Source organism: Oncorhynchus mykiss, chromosome 11 (assembly GCF_013265735.2).
Source record: "Oncorhynchus mykiss isolate Arlee chromosome 11, USDA_OmykA_1.1, whole genome shotgun sequence".
In the NCBI taxonomy this organism is placed as follows: Eukaryota; Metazoa; Chordata; class Actinopteri; order Salmoniformes; family Salmonidae; genus Oncorhynchus; species Oncorhynchus mykiss.
This window is the reverse complement of record NC_048575.1, coordinates 59,372,441-59,395,755: the sequence shown is the minus strand read 5'-3', so window position 1 is coordinate 59,395,755 and position 23,315 is coordinate 59,372,441. Positions and strand designations below refer to the sequence as shown.

General features: G+C 42.0%; 4 protein-coding genes across 7 annotated transcripts; 3 read left to right on the top strand and 1 right to left on the bottom strand.

Annotated features, from left to right (window-relative positions):
- Positions 1-2,552: 2,552 nt before the first annotated feature.
- LOC110536090 (coiled-coil domain-containing protein 117) lies at positions 2,553-6,556 on the bottom strand. 3 transcript variants are annotated; one of them, XM_021621636.2, is made up of 6 exons: positions 6,411-6,556; positions 5,587-5,777; positions 5,392-5,442; positions 5,003-5,278; positions 4,667-4,813; positions 2,553-4,496 (listed from the first exon to the last, which is right to left on the bottom strand). In XM_021621636.2, exons 2-6 carry the CDS (start codon positions 5,733-5,735, stop codon positions 4,256-4,258), a joined length of 864 nt encoding a protein of 287 aa, XP_021477311.2. In that variant the 5' UTR covers positions 5,736-5,777; positions 6,411-6,556; the 3' UTR covers positions 2,553-4,255. The 3 variants fall into 3 exon arrangements, with proteins under 3 accessions (XP_021477311.2, XP_021477310.2, XP_021477312.2); XM_021621635.2 differs by having other exon boundaries at positions 6,377-6,518; XM_021621637.2 differs by having other exon boundaries at positions 6,315-6,479.
- A 40-nt stretch (positions 6,557-6,596) lies between these two features.
- LOC101268953 (transcobalamin-2) lies at positions 6,597-10,949 on the top strand. Its single transcript, XM_021621631.2, has 10 exons — positions 6,597-6,738; positions 6,921-6,988; positions 7,912-8,104; positions 8,629-8,798; positions 8,929-9,081; positions 9,258-9,427; positions 9,542-9,716; positions 9,810-9,990; positions 10,190-10,308; positions 10,492-10,949. The coding sequence occupies exons 2-10, from the start codon at positions 6,931-6,933 to the stop codon at positions 10,551-10,553; spliced, it is 1,281 nt and encodes a 426-aa protein (XP_021477306.1). The 5' UTR covers positions 6,597-6,738; positions 6,921-6,930; the 3' UTR covers positions 10,554-10,949.
- A 240-nt stretch (positions 10,950-11,189) lies between these two features.
- dguok (deoxyguanosine kinase) lies at positions 11,190-17,131 on the top strand. Of its 2 annotated transcripts, none has more exons than XM_021621634.2 (7): positions 11,190-11,762; positions 13,157-13,266; positions 13,484-13,659; positions 13,767-13,914; positions 14,112-14,227; positions 14,424-14,523; positions 16,110-17,131. In XM_021621634.2, the coding sequence occupies exons 1-7, from the start codon at positions 11,504-11,506 to the stop codon at positions 16,134-16,136; spliced, it is 936 nt and encodes a 311-aa protein (XP_021477309.2). In that variant the 5' UTR covers positions 11,190-11,503; the 3' UTR covers positions 16,137-17,131. The 2 variants fall into 2 exon arrangements, with proteins under 2 accessions (XP_021477309.2, XP_021477308.2); XM_021621633.2 differs by having other exon boundaries at positions 13,481-13,659.
- Positions 17,132-17,401: 270 nt separating this feature from the next.
- LOC110536087 (nodal homolog) lies at positions 17,402-20,640 on the top strand. Its single transcript, XM_021621632.2, has 3 exons — positions 17,402-18,441; positions 19,071-19,888; positions 19,997-20,640. The coding sequence occupies exons 1-3, from the start codon at positions 18,150-18,152 to the stop codon at positions 20,147-20,149; spliced, it is 1,263 nt and encodes a 420-aa protein (XP_021477307.2). The 5' UTR covers positions 17,402-18,149; the 3' UTR covers positions 20,150-20,640.
- Positions 20,641-23,315: the final 2,675 nt, after the last annotated feature.

Sequence of the window (23,315 nt, the reverse complement as noted above, 5' to 3'; positions counted from 1 at the left end):
GTTTTATATCTTTATGTTTGAAGCCTGAAATGTGGCAAAAGGTCACAAAGTTCAAGGGGGCCGAATACTTTCGCAAGGCACTGTATATCTCTCTGGTCACCCCCAAAGCCAATTCTTCCTTTGGCCGCCTCTCCTTCCAGTTCTCTGCTGCCAATGACTGGAACAAACTGCAAAAATCACTAAAGCTGGAGACTCTTACTTTCCTCACTAGCTTTAAGCACCAGCTGTCAGAGCAGCTCACAGCACCTGTACATAGCTCATCTGTAAACTAGCCAATCCAATCTACCTCATCCCCATACTGTATTTATTTATTTATCTTGCTCCTTTGCACCCCAGTATCTCTACTTGCACATTCATCTTCTGCACATTCTACCATTCCAGTGTTTAATTGCTATATTGTAATTACTTCGCCACCATGGCCTATTTATTGCCTTACTTCTCTTATCCTACCTCATTTGCACATGCTGTATATAGATTTTTCTACTGTTATGTTATTGATTGTATGTTTGTTTATTCCATGTGTAACTCTGTGTTGTTTGTGTCGAACTGCTTTGCTTTATCTTGGCCAGGTCGCTGTTGCAAATGAGAACTTGTTCTCAAATAGCCTACCTGGTTAAATAAAGGTAAAATAAAAAGTGATATACTTTAGCCATCAAAGTTGCACATTAGTTATGCTGTGTCAGGAGAAGATATTTCTCAGACAATCTATTACATCTAGTTATGTTTGTGGTGCAGAAAGGCACAAGAGTAGAAGCAGAGGAAGCTGAAGAAATTGGAAGGGGAGATGAGATGCATTACTGGGGTTAACATCACCATATAGGACCTGGGGGAGCCTTAACACGAAGCTACAAAGGAGCTTTTTTAGTGCTGAAGTAGTTCACTGGTTAGGATTAACAGGATGTGCCCTTAAAGTTAGGGTAAGGGTTAGCACAATCCGTTAAAAAAATTGAATTTTGATTTGGATTATTTTGCGGTGGGTAAACCGATTTAAATAATTTGATTTGAATGGAATTGTAATTGTTTTGTTGGGTAAATGCATTTCTTTGAGTTGGATTGAAATGTATTATTTTTGGATGGAAGTATAATTTTTAAATTGGGTAAATGTATTATTTTAAGTTGGATTACAATTATATATTTTTTTTTTTAACTCAAAATAATAACTTTACCCAAATGAATCAATAACCCTAACCCTAGCTCAACCCTAACCCTAGAAATAGCCCTAAACCTAAACTTAATCCTAGCTTCATGTCCACACCCCTCCAAAAATAGACGGCTTGGAACGCAATCAATATCAATGTCAATTCTCATCAAATGATTGAGAAGTCTGAAATACGGGACAGATGTAAGTACTGCCCTGGGTAGAATTGTGACATCTGGTCACCATAGAGTCTAGGGCAACCATACTGAACAATAATATAAACGCAATATGTAAAGTGTTGGTCCCATGTTTCATGAGCTGAAATAAAAGATGCCAGAAATTTTCCATACGCACAAAAAGCTTATTTCTCTCAAATGTTGTGCACAAATTTGTTTACATCCCTGTTTGTGAACATTTCTCCTTTGCCAAGATATTCCATCCACCTGATAGGTGTGGCATATCAAGAAGCTGATTAAACAGCATTATCATTACACAGGTGCACCTTGTTCTGGGGACAATAAACGGCCACTCCAAAATGTGCTGTTTTGTCACACAATACAATGCCACAAATGTCTCAAGTTTTGAGGGAGAGTACAATTGACATGCTGACTGCAGGAATGTCCAGCAGAGCTGTTGCCAGAGAATTGATTCATTTCTCTACCATAAGCAGCCTCCAACATAATTTTAGAGAATTTGGCAGCACGTCCAACCAGCCTCACAACCGCAGACCACGTGTAACCACGCTCATAAAATGGATGACATCCTAAATGATGGGGTAAATGGCCTAAAGGTCACAATAACAAAATGGGTTGTTAAGTTCACGTTCCTCTGGCTTTAAAGCAGTTAAGTTTAACTGCTCGTCTAAAGGCTGGGGAGTGAGTGAATGTTTGATCGACTGACATGTCTGCATATTCAGGAAATAGGAGGTAGGATCACGTGACCAGGCTGCAATCAGAAGGATCCTTTGAAGCTACAAGTCATCTTGTAACGGTTGATTGCTATGTTGCAAGAGAGCTATTGTAATCATCATGCCCAATGTAGACATTGGCTAATGTCTAAAGTGCATATTAAGGATACAATCAAAATGTACAATGACGGTGAATTGCATTATTTTTCACATTATTGTAGGTAGAGCATCATAGCCATCTTCCCTCCAAAGCAAACTGGTATATTGTAGCTTACAACACATTACAACAGTTTCAAGACAGCTGACATGCTTCCAGAAAACGTTTTCTTGAATGCGAAAAAAAGGACCAAACCAGCTTTGAAAAGTAACTGTTGTTAAAAGCATAACCCCAAGCTAAACGCTGAGTATAAAACGTTCATAGTGACAATCTGAGCTCAATGTCTCTACTTCCCTTTGAATGTCTTACACCCTTGTCCTCTGTTAAACAAAGCATTTGCTGAGCACAGGTCATATTTGCTTGCATTTATTAATGTAACTACAACAAAACAGAGACTTCTCCAAGTTGGCTAAGCAGACCACTTAGCCAAGTTGTTACATTAGGATTACAACAGAGTGTGCTGGCACTGGTCTTAAAGTTTCAACTGAGACATTCCATTAAAGGTGCACTATGCAGAAATCCCTCCACCATTTCCTGGTTGCGAAAATTCTATTAGTTCGTCTAATTTCAGTTTATGTGACAAAACAAGCAAGTAAAGTATAGAATCATTGTACCATCTAAACCGCTGTTAAATATATTTTCCATAACCAAAAATATTGTATTTTCAACTGTGTGCAAAACCAAAAGTAAAAGACACAAAAACGAATCTCAAGAACGGGAAGCATAGAAATAGTGCACATAGAACAGATCTAACACTTCTTAAGGCATCAGCATGCTTCAGTTCAGCTGGTGCCTAGCCAAACTCGGCTAGGCCAGCTGAACAAGTGTGCTCGCATACTCCCTTAAGACCTTTGCTTGAAAAACAGGTAAAAAGCGGCAATAGTACCATTTGTCTATTTTGAGACACCGTAGCCTGTATACACTTCCTCAAAGTAGTCAGAATAAATCTAAGATAACTCAAGAAATCTGTCATTAATTGACGTTTTTCCCAAGGAGATCTTAGTCGCGCAATTCTACATCTAACTAAGATATTTGGTGCAAAACAAGTCGTCTCTTGTTGAATCACAACAAAAACTATTAAAGAATCCTTACGGTTGACCAACCACTGACGAAGGGGCGTAGACTTTGGCTACAGACTTCGGCTTGCCTCAAGAAAAAAACGTTTGCCCGAAACAACCGTTACCGAAGTCCAAAACAAACAAAAACATTTCAAAATGTCATAATATATGCACAAACTGTTCCTAACTGTTTTGGCTGGGAAGCATAAGGACGCCTTTAGACTTGCTTTCAATGAGAATGGCAGATCTATAACAGATTTCTATGTGAATTTTGGCAGGTCGCCCAAAAGGTTACATATTACAGCTTTAAAGGGTGTCTTTTGTAAATGACTGTGGCTTTGTGGTACTTGTTACAATTTGTCCCATTGCATATTTTCCTGGATCATAGTAAAGACTCAAATCCAGCATTATCTGATTGTAACGCAAAGAAAGGGGTTGCTTGCCCTCTTTTGGCCAAGTGGCATACACATGCCATGCTGCCCAACAGTCTGGTCTTGAACCAAAGTGGACGTTGAATATGGTGGCTTCACACGCTCGTGAGAAATGGGAAACTGGGAAGTCCGACATGATTGTGTTCAAATGCTTTTGAAGTCTAAACAATTCTTCAACCACTAAGATTTTAGCTAGCAAGTTTGCTTAACATTGACAATAGGGTCAAACTAGCTAGATTATCAATATTGATAAGGTTGTATTTGTCAAATTGATTGTTTGAAAAGGTGAACGGTCAGTTTTGAAACATCACATCTCGAGTAACAACATTTTCTCAGTTTCCCACTTGTAATTCCAACATGGAGAGTCGTTCAAGTAAAATGTCCACTGGGAACTAGGAGCTTCTGATAACCTTGATAGCATGTGAACGCATATCACTATGAAGCTTTTGGATCTGTCTATGCTGTCTTCTCTGCCTCTCCATGGCTTCTCGAAGGTCAACAAAGTGAACCAAGGCTGAGAGCTGTAGCTGTTCTCTGCACAACTGATGCTGGTTCTCCCAGGCCCTACAGCTCCATGTCCTCCTCTCCAGCGCTGTGGGCACCTGCCCCTGGGCTGCAATACATAGGGGAGTATGTCTCCCCTGGGGTGTTTGTGGGGGTGAGGGAACCCAGAGAGGCACTAGGGCTCGGGGGTTGCCTGCTGGTAATCTGCTGCTTCCTCTGCCTCTGTAGGGAGTCCTTCAGCCGCCGGGCCAGCGCAACCTCTGGGGGGCGCCATACTACCAGCTCCATACAGGAGTGGCTCCTACAGTAACAGACGAGGAACAGGTGAGTCGACGAGACTGACAGAGAAATAAATAGTGGACATCTCCCAAAGTTATAACGATTATTCACTACTGGCTACAATGACAGATGGGTAGGTACTTCAATTAAAGGTTCCTCTAAGGTGGAGTATAAGAAGGAAAAGGTACGTACACAGACTGGGCCACAGTGTGGGGGAGGATGTCACTGATGCCACGCTGAAGCCCCTCCCTCAGACTGTCAGACATCACCAGCATGGGCCTCCTGGGTGCTGGCTCCACATCCAGGTCCTCATCGTCGTCATCATCCTCCAGGGTGATCCTGACAGAAACAGACTAACTTCACTGTGTGACAGTGTTTATACAGAGTGTGTAATGCACTGTGCAGACAAAATAAATGGTGGTAAAGCTGATACAAATCATATACAGTAATAAAGCACATTATAATTATGATGAGTTATGGCCAGTAGTCTGGACTCTCACATTTCCCCCATATGGTCTCATGACTCACCTCTCCTCAATCTCCTGCAGTCTCCTCTGTGCTGCCTCCACCTCCATGCAGGAGCCTTCTGCTTCTGGACAGGCCAGAGCGGAGGAAGACCCGGATAAGGGCAGCCCCAGGTCCTGAGTCCCCAGACAGGGCTGGGGGAGTGCTTGGCTAGATGATTCAGGTAGAGGGGGGATGCTGTTGCCTGGTGGCCAGTTATGAAACACTTTGGGGCTGAGGTAATCCAAAGGATCGCATCCTGCCTCTTCCATCAGCCTCCTCTTTTTGGCACTGCATCCTCTGGAGAACAAACATTGTTTTGAAGCAAATCATTTAACATTTGAAACTAAAATGCGCTTCAGAATAAACACTAAATGTTAATATTATTGATTTTTTTTCCATTCTTAACTTACTCGTCATCTGCTCTCCTCCTGTGCTTTCTCAGGCATCGTCTCTCCCAACTCCTGAAGGAATAGCAATAAGAGATAAAGAAATGGAAGTGAAATGTAATGTGTTAACAAGTCTGGTTCTGGCAAATCTCCTGTAAAGCACATGCTTACATATGTGTGTGTAGTGCAGTTCTCTCATCACTAGACTCCTCTACTCACGTGTTTGGGGGCAACACTCCCGGCAGGTGTTGACAGGTATTTGCAGGGCCAATATTGATCCCGATTTCAGTGACGTTGATAAGGCCAGGGAATGAGTACATGGCAGGCAACAAGCCCAGCTCACTGCTCATGGGGCTAGGATGATGCATGATGCCTCAGGTTTAGGTGAGGTGGAAGGTTTGAACAGAACTCTGGATGGTAGATGTGCAAATGGAAAACACAGGGAGGAGGATAAATTGAGTTTTCGAAGACTAATCTAAAATACAAAGATATATGATTAAAAAAATGAACCATTTCACGGGTGGAATTTTTGGTACAGCAGGCATAACTGTTTTGGTCACCAATCCATCATAACAAATACTAACTCACTAGGGTATTGTGGCTAATGTTAGGTGCTAACGCAGAATCATGTAAATTGTTGTCACTCTTGGCTAGGCTAGCTGCCTTTTTTATATAAAGTTAGGAGGCCCTGAAACTGTAGCCAGCTGGCAAGCTTGCTAACACTAGCTAGCTACTTAAGTCAGCTGGCTAGCTAACTAGTAGCTATCTAGCAAACTTTATTTGGCAGGAAGAAACGCACAGTCTAAAGGGGGTTCACAACAACAGGCAGGTCATGTTGGACCTTGCTAGCTCAGTTAGCTAGCTTGCTAGCCATAGATAGCCGAGACGAATCTATTGCAGAAGAGGAAGGCAAACAAACTAATATTTTGCTGATTATAAAGGGCTACCTTTATTTAACTTGAACCTGATGCAGTTGGAACTTTTGAACGTATCTAGCTAGCAAACATACCTGTATCACTTTCACTGTGTTTATATAACGTTACCTCCTTATTTTCTCTGTCACGTGTTCCGCTTTTCTGAGAATCAATTCTGGGTTGAATGAATGCAGTTAGGCGCTAACAACAGTGAGCCAAGCACGATTCGCAAATGTTCATGAAGAATCGAGGCACGCAAAAAAAAACACTCGTTGACGTTCTAGAAAATAAAAAGTGAGCACTTGCTTCTGGGACTTGTAGTTGTAAAGGGAAAATATGTTGTAGTTTATCAAATCACAGGTCATGTGACTCGACCATAAGAGCGATGTCAACATAAAATTAGTGTGTACCGAAATCTGTACCCAAACGCTTTCATAACGACAAGTTCGCTCTACAGGTAAGTGACGTATATCTTGACCATTACAAGAAGATTAGTAATGTTTGAAATGTAATGTTTGGGATAGATCATCTGTGCCAACAAACAATAAGGTATGGATGGACACAGCATGTTATTTTCACTTCATAGTTGGCTACTGAACTTAAATCTATTGAGACCAGCTATGTTTTTTTCCTCTATAGGTTGGTCAGAATGTATATCCTATACATTCTTAGTGGACTGCTGGCACTGGTTGCAAGCAAACCCTGTGGTAACTATAATTTATCCCTGAAACACAATAACATCTGATTGGTAAACATGTGCATGCCTCTGTCTAGGCCTGAGTTTCCTCACAAATGTATTTACTCAAAACAAGTTATTCGAAGAGCCAGTTGGAAAGTATAGAGGTGGACCACGTACCAATTCATCCACTGGCAGTACTGTCAATGATTTTGCAATGGATTATTGGATGAGTTTGAATAGATAATCCACAACCCCTCTTGTTGAACAAATCTCCTGTGATGCAAATAATCTCACATGTGTCCTGTCACCTCTGCTCTGTTGATGTTCTGTCATTTGATGCACAGAATGTATTTCATGTCGCTAAGGTGTTCTTATCAGTACATGTCTATGTCAGTGCCTGCAAAACCCCACTGGCACTGGGCAGAATCTCAATTGCATACTCCTTGTGTCCTCTAGCCTCCTTCTCAAAACCCAGTGGAGGAGATCAGAGAAGAGGGACAGTGGGTTTTGAGAAGGAGGCGAGGAGTGTGCAATTGAGATTCTCTCTGAGCCGGTTGTACTTGTCATGTGTCAATTACATCAAGGTGACCGTTGGAGAAGGCATTCTTAGGACACATTGGCTGCCTTGTGGAAATTCCTTTTGGTTATTAACTTGCTAAGGTCTTTGCTTCTCCATTGTGTGTGCATGATTGCTGATACAGCACAGGAAACACACTGGTTGTGCAATGCTTTGACCTCGATGACACTTTATATGATCTCAGTGAGCACACAACAGGTCTTTTGTTGTCTTACTGTGGGTTTATTAGTCATATCTCATATCTCTTGGTAACATTGGAAGGTATCCTTAGGCAAGTTATTTAACTTGTGGTTATGCTAAACGTGAAGTGATTTTACTTCCATACGGCATCATTTTCTTGTTTCTTCAGTTTTCAATCTGTATTGTGTGTCCAGATCCTGTAGGATCAGAGCCTGGTGAGCTGCTCCTCTCACTCAATAAGAATCTGCTGCGTTCTCTGGAGGATGAAGGAACGTCCCCCAATCCCAGTGTGCACCTGGCCCTGCGCCTGTCCACTCACCACAACCTTGGCATGGAGAGTGATCACCTGAATGCACTTAAAACAGATTTACACACTGACATTGAGAGGTAAAATAGCATGTTTATAAAGCCCTTCTTAATAAGTGCAAACATCATTTTATGTATTCCTTGTCTTAAAAATGACCTGCAGTGTGGTTGTATTCTATTTCTTCTTTTCAGTTACAATTGATACTTTCAAATGGCCACTGGACTATTTACATTGACACTGCTGCTACTCGCTGTTTATTATCTATGCATAGTCACTTCACCCCTACCTACATGTACAAATTACCTCGACTAATCTGTACCCCTGCACATTGACTCAGTATCAGTACCCCCTGTATATAGCCTCGTTATTTTATTGTTTTACATTGTATTATTTTGTACTTTAGTTTATTTGGTAAATGTTTTTTTTTTTTACTCTTCTCGAACTGCACTGTTGGTTAAGGGCTTGTAAGGCAGCATTTCACAGTAAGGTCTACATTTGTATTTGGAGCATGTGACAAATAGTTTGATTTAAGATTATATTGAATAATCTTTACCCTTCAAAAACCTTCCATCTCTCCGCCTTACCCTGTATCCTCTCTTTTCAGCTCTCTGACCAACAGCCAGCCAGTGGTGGGTCTCCTGGCCCTGTACACTCTGGCCCTGAAGGCCTCCTGCTACGACCTCAACACCTTGACCTTCACTGTCAATCAGAGGAGCGAGACCCTGCTGACTCATCTCAAGAGACAGATGGAACTGGAGAAAGACCACATCGCCTGTAAGCCTCCTCATTCCTCCATCTATCTCTACCATCTTTGTTAATGCTCTATAAAATGTCTGCCATTCTTTGTTTGTTCTCAGTTGCTGTTAATTATTTTGTCTGCTATGTCTGTCTTTCTCTGCTGCAGTCAGCCAGCGTCCTCTGACTAACTACTACCAGTATTCTCTGGGCGTGCTGGCACTGTGTGTGAGTGGAGTTAGAGTCAACTCTCACGTCAGCAACAAGCTCATCAGGGCTGTAGGGCATGGACATATCAAACATGAAGCCTCTGATAGCATTGGTAAGTCTGACCTAGGAAATTCAGTAGCCTCTCCCTACTCTGAATCTGTTTTTCTATAGTTAAGCTGTTTAAAAATGTAATTCACTCACACTGGCTCCCTCCCAATTAGATTCTATATAGGTGATTTCATGGAGATGACTCTATAGCCTTGCTTAATCCCCTCTGTCCTTTTTTAGACACGTTTGCCATGGCTGGGATGGCCCTGCAGTGCCTGAAGGAGTCTGACACCCAGGTGCAGGATGCGGCTCTGGACAAAGCCCTGGACCTCATCAAGCTGAAGCTACTGGACTCCCAGCGGGCTGATGGTCACATGGGCAATGAGTTCAGCACAGGCCTGGCAGTGCAGGTAAGGACTGGGCCACTTCCCCTCTCGAGGCCTATATTAACATGTGCAGCATTTAAGTAAATGACTGATTGGTGCAATACAAGCATTTCGCATGCCAATAACATGGTGTCCCAGGCCCTGCTGGCGATGGGCAGCCAGGTGCAGGAGTGTGCTAGCTCCATGGAGGCCATGAGGTCAGATGTGAGGAAGGGAACCTATCTCAACCCCATGGCTATGTCCCAAACTCTGCCTGCTCTCCAGCAGAAATCCTATCTGCAAGTCAAGGGCAAGGAGTGCCGCAATGAGGATGGCAAGTGCTGCATTATCACCTAACCAAATAGTGGTCAATCTGTTTTTGAGGTGTGAGCCTCCTCACAATGCTTTTTGTGGTTTTCCTCTGCAGACAGCCTGGTCCTGGAGGCCAGGGAGCCAGTGACGGTGTTACAGAGTCATACCAACGTAGCCCTGAAGGTGGAGGTGGTCAAATCGCATGGGGCATCTGCTGTCTATTCTGTGGATGTGCCAACGGGCACCTCGTTGGTTGATGCCCTTGAACTCCTTCAAAAGACCAACATTGACTTCACGTGAGTTAATGGGGCGCTTCTGTTTTTTTGGTTGAGACATTAATCAAGTTCCAAATGTATACTTTTTGGTGAGCTAATTTGTCTTGTATAAAAAATAACTTTATATTACTTCCCAGTGTTGTGAATAGCTTAAAGTGTCCTATCATAAGTAGAACATGATGAATTGTCCTCCTTGTTCCATCCTCTGCCTACACTGCAGGTTTGAGAAGGAGACCAGCCTTTGGGGACCTTTCCTGAGTGTGGTGAATGGGGAACTGGCTAGACAGACCGACCGCAGATACTGGCACCTCTCCTCAGACGGCAACACTCTCAGCCAGGGTAAGAACACAGAGGGTTATGTGGCATAGTCAACACACAAACAAATGCACATGCAAAAGATAACTTTCTTATGTCGTTTACTAGTTATTACTCAACAATACAATTAATGTCTTAACTGCTTTGATCTAAACATTGATTTCCTCACTATTGTGACTAAAAATCAATGATTTGTTTCTCTATTAGGTATCAAAGATTTCAAGATCGAGACGGCTCAACAGATCACCATCAAAAACACCAGATACTGAGAATTAAAATGTGTGAATCACAGTGATTGACAAATGTGTCATGTCAAATTATCTGATGGGAAAGCAATCCAGCTCAAAAATGTGCTTTATACTGTCATGTACTGTATGAGATTTTTAGGAGTAAAAAATCGGAGATTTTAGGATCCTCAAAGGTTTGCAACATCTTTTATGGACTTGATTCAGTCCCCTGGGGAGTGAAAATTCACTGTTTTAGCAGAGGCAATCGACTCGATAAATTTTTACTTCTACCTCTATGGATTATTTTACTACACACATTCTGTGAATTCACATTTTATAGAGAGGTATAACAAGGCAATTATATTATCTGTTAAATGCGTGGTTTGAACGTTTTTGCATTTGAAGAAACAACATGATAATAAACCTTTGGATAAACTTGTCTGCTTTATTTTGCTAGTTGTTACAGAAATATGATAGCAAAATATCCAGACATTTTAGCTCTATTGTCTTAAGGGTTGGGGTGGACAGTGTACCAAAAAAAAGTAGGCTGAGCCTATACTACAGTAATAGTAAATAATTATGTGAAGGTGAGAATGAAATAAAACTCAAATCACCTCCTCACCCTTACATTTCACACCCAGAATCAACAGCAGGTGGCAGTAGCTATGCACCAGCTAAGATTATTTTTAACTCGACAACCGGAAATGCAGGGCTGCTGTCCAAAACATCCGACTTTAGCAAGCGTGTGACAAATTAAGACGTCTGAGAAGCCAAAAATAAATAAAACGCAGCCTTTAGAAGAGCATTAATTAAACTTGTATGACGGCGCTGTAAAATATATTTTAATGTAATGATGTTCAAATCATACCTCTTGTGTATGCTATTTAATGGCCGAACTTGGCATTGATTTATTGTGACAGCTAGCTAACGTTACTGTAGCCCCAAACAGTTTGTTTGACCTAGCGATAGCTAGCCATCTGGTCACTAATGCCATGTACTCATTCTACCGGTTCCTGGTGTTGAATCTGATTTCCCATTGTAAAAACCTCACAGTCTCGTTGCGATATATCGGATCGGTTAAGCGGCATGTTTTGAGAACCCGCCGAGACGAAAATCCAATGCTTCTCTACTCAACAATTGCGAGAAGGGCGACCAACCTCTGCCTGTTGCGCTCACCACACTGTCATTCAAGCACCGGGCCAATGGACGACATTAACCGAGTTAAGAGGGTCTCTATTGAAGGCAACATTGGTAAGAGTGAACATGATTTTCAGGCAGTTGGAGTAAATTTGAGGTGACGAGTAGAATATTGACTTGAGGAAGTTGATCATGGAGAAGATGGCGGAAACTGGGGTTTTGTTTGAAACTGTTTAGTGAGTCCGGTGGAGCTAATAGTACAGAAAGTGAGAATGAGTGGCGAAGAAAAGGGGAAACAAAAGAAGTAACGCTGTGGTGTAAAATAGGAAACTATACTTTTTTTGTTGTGAGGGATTTGGATCAATGCTACTTGGGAAATCCGTTTAACGTCTCAAGGAAAATCTGTAATGTGTTTGTTGGAGGAAAGTGTGGAGTCGGTGAGAGTCACAGGAAGTGGTCGTATTTAGATTTTTTTTGTGTCTGCCGAGCAGAAGAAGCGTGCTTTAAGACTCAAAGATATAGGAGTGAAATATTTCCTGTATGAATTTTCGTAGCCAGGCGCATATCAAGGGAGTTATTTCTGGGGTGGCGCAGGAAAAAGGCAGAGGATATTACTGAAGACATCGATGGAGTGGTTGGTTCACGTCGACTGACCTGTATGGTGGATGGAAAAATGAATTAACTTCATCCATGCTATTGTTCTTTGATGAAGTCTCTCCCTTCTCATATAAAGTTAGGATTTGTGAGATACCCTGTAAGAGCTTTTGTGCACACGTCCCTTCAGTGTCATACATGTAAAATATTTGGTCATGTGTGCAGAAGGGAAGAGTATCTGTGCCAGATGAAGTGAAATGCTGCAACTGTAAAGGTGAACATGCCCCTGAATTCCTGGAGTGCCCTGTTAGGGTGAAGGCGAATGAGGTGGCAAGGGTAAGGAGTGTCCAGCGTGTCTCCTATCTAGAGGCGGTGAGAAGAACAAGTGGCAGGGAAGAAACAATGATAGTAGAGCCACCACAACCAGTGAAGGGTCCTCATCAACTTAGGGATTGTGAAATGCTACATGTTAAGGTGGACTTGGTATTATTTATTGCAATGGTCATAAACTGTACAGCATAAGCGGAGGAGAAGTCTAAGAAAACGGGAATTATTGTGAATGCCACTGAACGTTTTTTGGGTCTTCGTGATCCGCAGCCGAGGCCGGGCAAGAATTCCTGTCGGTGAATGTACTGCCATCACAGGCCCCTGAGCCTGTGTAGGGATGTATTTTGGAGTGGACTGTGACTGAAGAAGTGGGATGGGTTTTCTTAGTTGATGTGTTTTATTTTGTATGTTGTTGTTTTCCCACTTTCCCGCAATGTTTTTTTTTTGTTGTCTTATTCAATATCCCGTCCAGCTGGTGGCGGTAATGCACCATTAAGGTTGGATGCCAACCGCCGTTAAACCCCATCGAAGAAGAGTATTGACTTGTTTGGGTTGGTGATGCTGTTCTTGTTCTATGCCATCTTCAGCGGTAGGAAAGTCGACATTCGCGCAACTCCTGCAGTTTGCTGGCCAAGACTGGGAAGTGGTTCCTGAGCCCGTGGGGAAATGGCAGAGCATCGAGAGTGGGTCTTCACAAGTAAGTTAATCACCAATGTTGACAGCTTATGAATGTGGGTCATGAATGGTCACGTATTCATATGCCATATTATTAAAGATAGTTTACATTCAGTCTCCTTAAATTAAATGTTGTTAGCTACACAATCAATAAGAGAGACGGGCTGGGGAAAATCCTTGTTTATTGTATGTTTTATCTAATTGCTTGGTCACTTTGTTCTGGCCCATCTCATCAGCAGAAGGTCAGTAACCTGTTGGATATGATGTACCAGGACCCTCAGCGCTGGTCCTACACCTTTCAGACCAACTCCTGCATGAGCCGCATGCGCACCCAGCTGCAGCCACCACCAGCACACCTGTTCAGAGCAGAGGGCGTCCCTGTGCAGGTCTTTGAGCGCTCTGTGTACAGTGATAGGTAAGAGGATGGGGAGAGGGCAATTGATGCTGCTGCTTGATAGTTTGTGCAGCTGTGCCCATGCTGCCCGTCTCCATTGCCTCCCCATACACATTTCATTTCTTCAGGTATGTATTTGCCCTGAACATGTTTGAGCTGGGCTGCATCAACTCTACTGAGTGGGCTGTCTATCAGGACTGGCATTCCTTCCTGGTGGAACAGTTTGGCCGTCAGGTGGAACTGGAGGGCATAATTTACCTCCGAGCCCCCCCACAGGTACAGCCTTACATTCACTCTAGTATAAGTTGATTTTATCAAGGGTGACTCACAAGCCATACAGCATTTCCTAAATATAATTAAATATGAGTATCTGTACACATGTGAGTACAACTCCGCCGAAGGTTTTGGGAGGTTACAGTTGATGTTTTGTAGTAGATTGTGTAAGGTTTGGATTGTGTTTGTGTTCCTGTCAGAAGTGTATGGAGCGTCTGGGACAACGGGGGCGGGTGGAGGAGAAAGGAGTGCAGCTAGACTACCTGGAGAAACTACACACCCAGCATGAGAGGTGGCTCATAGACAAGAGCACTAAGTGAGTACACAACATGTTTTGACAAACTAACATATCCTGTTGTTCCACTCAGTTTTTATTATGTGAGACCTTGATTGTTATGAAGTGATGATGCTAAGATCTTTTGAGGTGAATTTGCAGCAATGGTCAGTGTAATTCTGAAGGTTCTTGGGTGTTGTAATGGTCAGTGTTTCATGCAGTGTCTTTCTCTCCTTAGGCTGCACTTTGAGCAGTTGACCCGGGTGCCTGTATTGGTGCTGGATGCCAGTCTAGAGTTTGAGGAGGACCCTAAGGTGTGGGCCAAATTTATCACACAGGTATGTGACTCATATTTTTTTCTACTTTCATGCACAACTACACACACATGCAAATACCTACCTCTTGATCTGAAGGTTGTACCACAGTTTGACGGTCATATCTAGATGGGATACGGCTTTTGTCAAATTATGTATTTTTGGTGCGTTTTCGCGAACCCTAACCCATTTCCTCACCTTAAACCAAGTCTCCTAACCTGCTATGTTAATTCTACTTACCTGCTGTAGAAGTTCTCTTTAACCTACTACGAAAAGTCAATATTGGGCTTTCGACTCTGTCACTCACCTTATTCTTATTGGCAGACTCAATAGCCTTGATTTCTCAAATGACTGCCTTGCCTGGTTCACCAACTACTTCGCAGACAGAGTTCAGTGTGTCAAATTGGAGGGCCTGTTGTCCGGACCTTTGACAGTCTCTTTGGGGGGACCACAGGGTTCAATTCTCGGGCCGACTCTTTTCTCTGTATATATCAATGATGTCACTCTTGCTGCGGGTGACGATGTCGTCTACAAAATAGCTTCCAATACTCTACTCAGCAAACTGGATGCAGTCTATCACAGTACCATCCGTTTTGTTACCAAAGCCCCTTATACCACCCACCACTGCGACCTGTATGCTCTAGTCGGCTGGCCCTCGCTACATATTCGTCGCCAGACCCACTGGCTCCAGGTCATCTAAGTCTTTGCTAGGTAAAGCTCCGCCTTATCTCAGCTCACTGGTCGCGATTACACCCACCCGTAGCACGTACTCCAGCAGGTATATCTCACTGGTCATCCCCAAAGCCAACACCTCCTTTGGCTGCCTCTCCTTCCAGTTCTCTGTTGCCAGTGACTGGAATGAATTGCAAAAATGGCTGAAGCTGGAGACTCATATTTCCCTCACTAACTTTAAACATCAGCTATCTGAGCAGCTAACCAATCGCTGCAGCTGTACATAGTCCATCTGTGAATAGCCCACCCAATCTACCTACCATATCCCCATATTGTTTTTATTTACTTTTCTGCTCTTTTGCACACCATTATCCCTACTTGCACATCATCTGCTCATTTATGACTCGTGTTAATCTGCTAAATTGTAATTACTTCGCTACTATGGCCTATTTATTGCCAACCTCACACCATTTGCACACACTGTATAGGCTTTTTTTCTATTGTGTTATTGACTGTACGCTTGTTTATTCCATGTGTAACTGTGTCATTTGTTCTCGCACTGCTTTGCTTTATGTTGGCCAGGTTGCAGTTGTAAATGAGAACTTGTTCTTAACTAGCCTACTTGGTTAAATAAAGGTGAAAAATATATATATTGATAGAAGTTGTATCCCTTCTAGACAAAACCCAGTTTGACCACATGGGGGAACTTATGACAGTCTTGCTGTTGGAAAACGTTTAACTTGGCTTCAAAGACCTGAATTTTTACCTTATTGTTTGTCTTCAATATTAGTAGTAAGGTGCTAATATGTCATTAACATTTGATGTTTTCCCATTTGAATATTTCTGATGTCTTGTGTGTTTGATATGAAGCATTTATTGGAGTTGTATGAGGTTGTTTTATATATTGGGTTCTTGGTCTCTTATTTCCCTCTACTTAGGTGAAGGACTTCTTCAGTGGACTATGAGGTACAGTCAGTTGTGTGGCTATGAACTCCATGGGATCAAGATATGCAACCATTTGGACCTCAGTCAGTATATGGCATTTGCAACTGTTCTGTCTGATTTATCCCCCACATCCTTTCACTATATCCTCACTTATTTTGGGGTATGTCAGACTTCCAATTGTGGGGTTTCCGTTGGCTAATTACAGATTTTAGAATGCAGTTTGTGAATATAGAATCAGATCTATATTGGACCATATTCAACATAAATAAAGAAGCAGATTTTGGATTGTTATCTGGGAACTGTAAAAAAATAAATAGGCCACAATCTGATGCAAAATTGTCTGGTGTTGTGGGAATTCTAACCAATCAGGAGAGACTTTCTTCATACAATCATACTTTAATATCAATTAATTATTGCAATTATGGAGCTGGTCAATGTTAAGGTCTTAGAGTGGACCTAAAAATGGTTCCACCCCTCCCCGGCAGATCACCTTGTTTTCTTCGTGGCTATGTGTATCGGGTCATAGCGCACAAACAAGTAATGTTAGTTCCGTTACTCCTCTGTTCAAACCAGACTCTGTTCACCTCATATCTCCACACAGCTGTGCCTTGAAAGATATGAGAAGAACGGGATGGACTGAGACACTGGTCACTCTCAGGAGGCAGAGTGGAAAAATACCTTCAAACAGACAGTGGAAATGTACAGGTTTAAGGCTCATACAGCACATGTGCATAAAAGTTTAGCATTAAGAACTATTAAAGTAATTCTTCATCACATTGTCTCTGCTACTGTATACAAGATTAAGTAGTCTGTTACAGATGTTGTTTCTCCTCTATATTGGTTTCGACTTCAATGTTACTTTGGGTATTTAGTTATTTACTTATTCCTGTATTTATGGTGTCAGAGTTGCATCCTATTTGAGCTGCTTTGACATGTAATTCAGAATACCACATCAATAAATATTTTGTAGCCAAATCTGATAAAAGGTAAATTAATAAATTGAATTAAAGTTGTAGTGGTTTATTTAATTATTTTGTATACCTTTTTTAGATTTTGTTATTATCGAGTATAAGCTTTATTTACCAATGTCTTCATTGTAACGCAGTATAAATTGGTTCAGATTCACAGTTGACCAATTCAACAACATGCAAAATATTGCTTTAGAAACGTGGACATCGGTTTCGAGAACTAATCTTGGAGAATTTAATAATTCAACTAAAACTAATGTAGGCCTCCGCCAATTTCAAAAGATATACGTTTTCAGGTATTAAATTCCAATCAGTTAATATTTTCCCACGATCAATGGATCCGATACTTTGGAAAGCATCAATTGCATGGCTTTTACTACCTAATGTAAGTACGTCAATAGGTTTCGATTTAATAATATTGATAGGCAGAAAACCGATAAATAATTGTTTTACTACTGTCAAGAATCTTTGGTCATGCGAGTTTTTCATGAACATTTTCAATTGACTTTTGTTTAATGTTTTAAAAAAGGCGGCAAGAATGATGCAGGGAACTTTAATGAACTATTCAATAGTAATGACTATTTAGAAACAAGCAATGGTATACATAACTGGTTAATAAAAACGATGTGTGTCTATTAGTGGAATCTTAATCTCCACATGGCTTGTCTAATGAAAATAGTTTGAAATGTTTTAACTGATATTACTGTTTTTTAAAGTGTGAAATCAAAAGGGGTTCTAACAGCTAGGATCATCCATCAACTAGGAGTATAGTCCTACGACCTAATGAATGTAAATGTCTGGATAGTTTCGACAGACAATGACCTTGGCTAAATGCTGTCTTGTTGTCGTCCCTCTGATGTGCACTGGGGATCAATCAGAGAGTTGTTAAGATGGCTGGAGTCAAAGGGCAGCTGTCCACTATAAATGCCCTGTCTGGACTTCTGTCTGCTCACAGCATCATTTCAAACCAAGACAAGCTAGAAGGAGGCTGACTAGTTGATGCCATCTTCTCTTTACTTTTCAACGTGACTTAACGCTACAGTGGAAACACCGCTTCTGTCAAAAATGGAATGCTTGGCATGGCTCGTCCTTTGCGCGCTCCTCATCTGCTTTTTCAGGCTTGGCAGTTCGGAGAAACTGTCGCACCATTCCCGGTATCACAAGAGCGCACCCGAGTCCAGTTTAGGAAATCTAAATTCGTACCATCCCAGCAGGTACCCTCTCTACATGATGCAGCTGTACCGCTCCTTCAAGGCTGCAGACTCCTCACAGTCCACGGCTGTCAACACCGTCAGCGCAGCCGATGCCAGCCACTTACTGCGGCATTCTGACTCAGTCATCAGTCTCATAGCAAAAGGTGGGTATTGGTTTTAGTTTGTGTTAGGCATATTAAAACGTGTTACGCTCTATTGGAAACACTTTCAGGTTATTCTTATTTTGTTTCGTTGGTTTAGCATTTTGAATTTGCGTTTCAAACATTTGAACTGGCCATTCAGTTTGACACGTCTTTAACTTGTCACTTTTTGGACCAATAATACTTAGTTTGACGTGTGTATTGTAGTTTACGATAATGTGTGTTGGCTTGTAGTTCAAGCAAGCGTCCGAGCCAGGTTAGATCTCTTCACACATGTCCTCTCCATCACTGCCAGCCACTTTGGTTGTAGGGTGTGTTATCTGCGTTTATCAGATCTTCCCTCTTTACAACCCAGAAGTGTCACAATGCTTATTCGACTTTAAAGGCTTTTTTATGTGAGCGGGTGTGTGTGTGTGTATTAGCCCCTCAGACCGCTATACAAAAGGGGGTTCAATACACATCCTGCTCTCACCCTCTGCTGCCCTCTCCTCCCACTCCCTCCAAAGCTTTGACGTTTGTCTAGTAGGCTAGGCCGAGTGGTTTGGCTAGTTTGTGGTGACGTATACGTACGTTTTGTTGATGGTACACTGACTGTATTCAGCTGGTTTACTGACTTTGTTCGTTTCTTCCAGGTTGCCATCAAGTGGGTGAGAAATGGACCGTCACTTTCGACATGTCCTCCATCTCTGCGACTGACGATGTCCAGCTGTCAGAGCTTCGGGTCAGACTACCAGCTTTCTCCGCCTCCAAGCGCGTCACATTGGACATTTATCACTCGCGAAAGCAGGACTGCGATTCTGACACTGAAATGTGCCGCGATGAGCGCCTTCTTTTGGGCAGCTTTGGCGCATCGCCCAGTGACACCAAGTCTCCATTGAACGTTTTCAATGTAACAGCTCTGCTCAAATATTGGTTGCACCAGGGAGACGCAGTGACGGAGAGTCAAGAAGCAAGAGTTGGAGATGTGATGGAGGAAGATCACGGGAGTGGGGTAGATGGAGAGATCGACATGCCCTACATTAAACATTTTACGCACAGGCGAAGGAAGGTTCACCATCCGACAGCCGAACGGGTTATGATGGTTGTCTTCTCCAAGCACAACCTGCCTCGGGATGGCGAGAGCGCACCCACTCTCATCCGTACTGTGGAGCACTCCAAATACGCAATTTTGGACCAAGTCAGCGATGAAGCTCAAGGGCGACGCCACAAGAGAAACCGAATGGAGAGAGTGCGGATGGCTGGCGGAATTGCAGCGAATGCTACTGGGTCACTGGCTGAAGCCGTCCAACGCCCACTATGTCGGAAGGTGGACATGTGGGTAGATTTCGACCAGATCGGCTGGAACGAGTGGATTGTGTATCCAAAGCGCTACAACGCGTTCCGTTGCGAGGGCGAGTGCCCTACTCCGGTGGATGAATCCTTCAGTCCCACCAACCATGCATACATGAAGGTAAGAAATGAAAACAAAAACATACCTAAACCAAATGGAAACGTTTAAGTTCCTATGCATTTATGCTTAGTGCAGCTTTCCGTAAAATATGCTTATTTTCTTTTTCAGAGTCTGTTGAGACTGTACCATCCGGATCGTGTGGGGTGTCCCTCCTGCGTGCCTACGCGCCTCAGCCCGCTGTCCATGCTGTACTATGGTGATGAAGACCTGGTGTTACGGCATCATGAGGACATGATCGTGGAGGAGTGTGGCTGTCACTGATACACCAGCCATGTCACCTCACCCTGTAACCAAAAATACCACTTATTTAAAACGCTTCACTTAGAATGGCATGTTGTGCATCATGAAATGACTATTATTGAAGGTGTCCATCTGATTCAATTTATACTTCAGGCTGTTTGTGGTCTGTAACATGGAAGATCAATTTCTTTGATACTTACTATATCTTATACAGTCATCATATCATATCAGGTGTTCTTATCTGAAACAGCATTGCATCTTAGATGCGTCCTTAAATTGAGCCAATGTATTTACTTTATGATAAAGATGTACTGTTATTTATTTGAATATTTCAAGAAGAAAGACTTCACTTTTTGGGTCGTACTTTGGCTGTATGCATTTATAATCGGCGGTATTTAAGAAGTTTATAAAGGAATATTCTGCCAAAATGGTATCTTGTTATGATTACTTTGTCACTCATTTATTAAAGATATTTTTGTACATTGAAAAAAATATATATTAAAGCATTTTATTCTGTTCATCGAAGTGTGACATTTATTGATTTAATCCACTTAAGTGAGAAATGTAGGACATTTCAGTATTGTATTGGCCTGTATTTTTGACTGCCAAAAATCTATTCTGGGGTGAATTTAAATTTACCAAAAAAATAACCACTTATATTTAATAAAATTGAATGCAAGTCCTTTCAATGATTTGTTAATTTCATGTTCCCAAACGGTATTAAGTGATTTAATTGACAAAATTGTAATATTTAGCTCCATTTAATAATTTTAAGTTCTTGCAACAACTTGCCACTTGGCTCCGTTTAGAGGATTGTGGGTAATTCAAATTGTTTTGACTGATTTATTTTACTTTTCTCTTAGAACATGCATACAACTTGAATCAAATGTACATTTCTATATTAGTGTTAAAAGGTGCAATATGCAGAAATTGCTCTGCCATTTTCTGGTTGCTAAAAATCGAGTAGTTTGCCAAATTTTGTGACAAAGAAACATTCGGAGTGTAGAGAATATTTGTACCATCTAAACCACTGAATACATTTTCTATAACCAAAAATGTATTTTCAGCTGTTTGAAGCCGGTGTACAAAACCCGAAAGTTAGACACAAAAAGGAAACTTAAGAACAGGAGGCATAGAAATAGTACACACAGAATGGATCTACTGCTTCTCATCCTTGCTTTCAATGCGAATGACAGATTGATAACTCAGATTTCTACGTGAATTTGGTCGGGTTTATCAAAAAGTGAGATATTGCAGCTTCAAGCAGCTTGTTGTGGAGCATGATTGATATTCTATTGATGCATCCATGCCTCACTAACAAAAAAATCCCCATCAAAATCCGTCAGTTTAAGCTTTAGTTTTTTTTTTGCATGGGCTGCAGCGGTCTAAGGCACTGCATCTCAGTGCAAGAGGCGTCGTCACTACAGTCCCTGGTTCAGATCCAGGCTTTATCACATCCGGCCGTGATTAGGAGTCCCATAGGGTGGTGCACAATTGGCCAAGCATCGTCCAGGTTTGGCTGGTGTAAGCGGTCATTGAAAATAAGAATTTGTTCTTATTAACTGACTTGCCTAGTTAAATAAAAGGTTAAAAAAAATAAAAAAACTCAATCAACCCTCCACATCCCTCCATGTCGGTCTTCCGCATCTGCGGTGGAAGGTGGCCGAGCCAAAAATCGGTCTTGTAACAAAAATGTCTGAACGGTTTTGCCTACAAACTATTTTGAACACTAGCGAAGCCTCTCACGAACAAGATGATGTTCTTAATTTTGCTCCATGACCCCCACAAGTATCACTAGTACTCATCTGAAGGTAACCTATACAAACGAACGGAAATCTCGAGGTAGTTTTGTGCTAAGAAAAATAAGTGGTAAGCCTAAACAATGTTAATATCTAATATATATATCTAATATTGATATTGTATGTAGATACAACTGTTGTTTTTTTTACAGTGTACTTGAGAATAGGATGGCCCCCAACAAGCCTAATATGTTCTTAAACTGTCATGAACTGAACAAGACAAGGGTGTTTATGGCTTTTCAGACCAGTTACTTGTGAACTGCTTTACCATCCTCACCTGAAATCCACATATATGTTTATAGTATTACTGCACAGATTATGGGGAGACATCAGTGCCCCTTGTAAAAAGGCCCAGCCAAGCAATTTCCTAGTTGATTGTGTTCAAAGCAACGGGTGTAGGGAGGAAATGAACAGAGCAATGACTAGGAATGGGTCAAGACAGGGGTGGGGAATGGTGGAAAGAAAAGAACAGTTGTTTATTTTAGGGGTGCCAGGAAGCAAGAGTGACAGGAATGGGGGAATATAGACCCCCTAACAAGAGCAGAGTGGTGTTAGTGAAGCTACTGTGTGCATGGCCAGGAGGAGTGGTAAAGTGCAAAGTGTCGTTCCACATCTTCACACTCCCCTGCCCTGAAATTACACCTATCCTAAGTCTCTCTCTTAGCAAAAGGAAAGACACTGCCCTCAGATACAGTTTTAACCCGTGCACCAACTAAGAGGCAGGTTGCGTTCCAAAACTAAGCTGTTAATGTAATTTATGCAAGTACAGCCAAAAAAAAAGTGTGATCACAGACAGTCAAGAGGTCAAATCTGAATTCAAAGCTATTATCAAAGCCGCATTAACTAATAACTAAAGCTCAGTGTTCAGCCCAGATGAATAATCACTGTTGCCTCCATGACAATCCATGCTGATCAAGAGTAAAGCAATTTAAACAGGCTGATCTGTTGGGGTGACAAAAGTCTGTCATGGTCATTGGGTCCTCCTATGGCAGTGGTCATTATGGGGCCTGGGGTTGGACCCTTGAGTGTTTGTTCAGACACCACGGCAGGGCATGGGGAACTGGCCCAGTGGGTTTCCCGTTAGTGACAAGGAGCCAGGTGTCACAGCTTCTCTAGTACGTGTCGATTTTCACAAAACACTGAACCCTCATGAACAACCCCCTTCTGTTCCCCACCACACACACACATAACCCTGGTGGTCAGTCCATTGTTCAGATAGTCAAGTGGGCTAATATTGATGAAACACTTTATGTATCCTAAATGTTGTTTCACAATGTCCTATGCATAGCACCCTTACTTTTATTGGTACAGATTCCCACAGAGAAAAAAAAAGATTGACAGTGCATAGGATGTTATGCATTATTGAATTCTGACAGAGGAACATACCT

Coding starts and splice junctions, on each gene's coding strand:
- dguok (XM_021621633.2), top strand. CDS start 11,504: ATGTACTCATTCTACCGGTTCCTGGTGTTGAATCTGATTTCCCATTGT. Junction 13,267..13,480: donor TCGAGAGTGGGTCTTCACAA/GTAAGTTAATCA, acceptor CCATCTCATCAG/CAGAAGGTCAGTAACCTGTT. Junction 14,228..14,423: donor CTCATAGACAAGAGCACTAA/GTGAGTACACAA, acceptor TTCTCTCCTTAG/GCTGCACTTTGAGCAGTTGA.
- LOC110536087 (XM_021621632.2), top strand. CDS start 18,150: ATGGAATGCTTGGCATGGCTCGTCCTTTGCGCGCTCCTCATCTGCTTT. Junction 18,442..19,070: donor CATCAGTCTCATAGCAAAAG/GTGGGTATTGGT, acceptor CGTTTCTTCCAG/GTTGCCATCAAGTGGGTGAG. Junction 19,889..19,996: donor CCAACCATGCATACATGAAG/GTAAGAAATGAA, acceptor TTTCTTTTTCAG/AGTCTGTTGAGACTGTACCA.
- LOC110536090 (XM_021621636.2), bottom strand. CDS start 5,735: ATGCATCATCCTAGCCCCATGAGCAGTGAGCTGGGCTTGTTGCCTGCC. Junction 4,814..5,002: donor CTGCAGGAGATTGAGGAGAG/GTGAGTCATGAG, acceptor TGTTTCTGTCAG/GATCACCCTGGAGGATGATG. Junction 4,497..4,666: donor CACACTGTGGCCCAGTCTGT/GTACGTACCTTT, acceptor CTGTTACTGTAG/GAGCCACTCCTGTATGGAGC.
- LOC101268953 (XM_021621631.2), top strand. CDS start 6,931: ATGTATATCCTATACATTCTTAGTGGACTGCTGGCACTGGTTGCAAGC. Junction 9,991..10,189: donor AAGACCAACATTGACTTCAC/GTGAGTTAATGG, acceptor CCTACACTGCAG/GTTTGAGAAGGAGACCAGCC. Junction 10,309..10,491: donor CGGCAACACTCTCAGCCAGG/GTAAGAACACAG, acceptor TTTCTCTATTAG/GTATCAAAGATTTCAAGATC.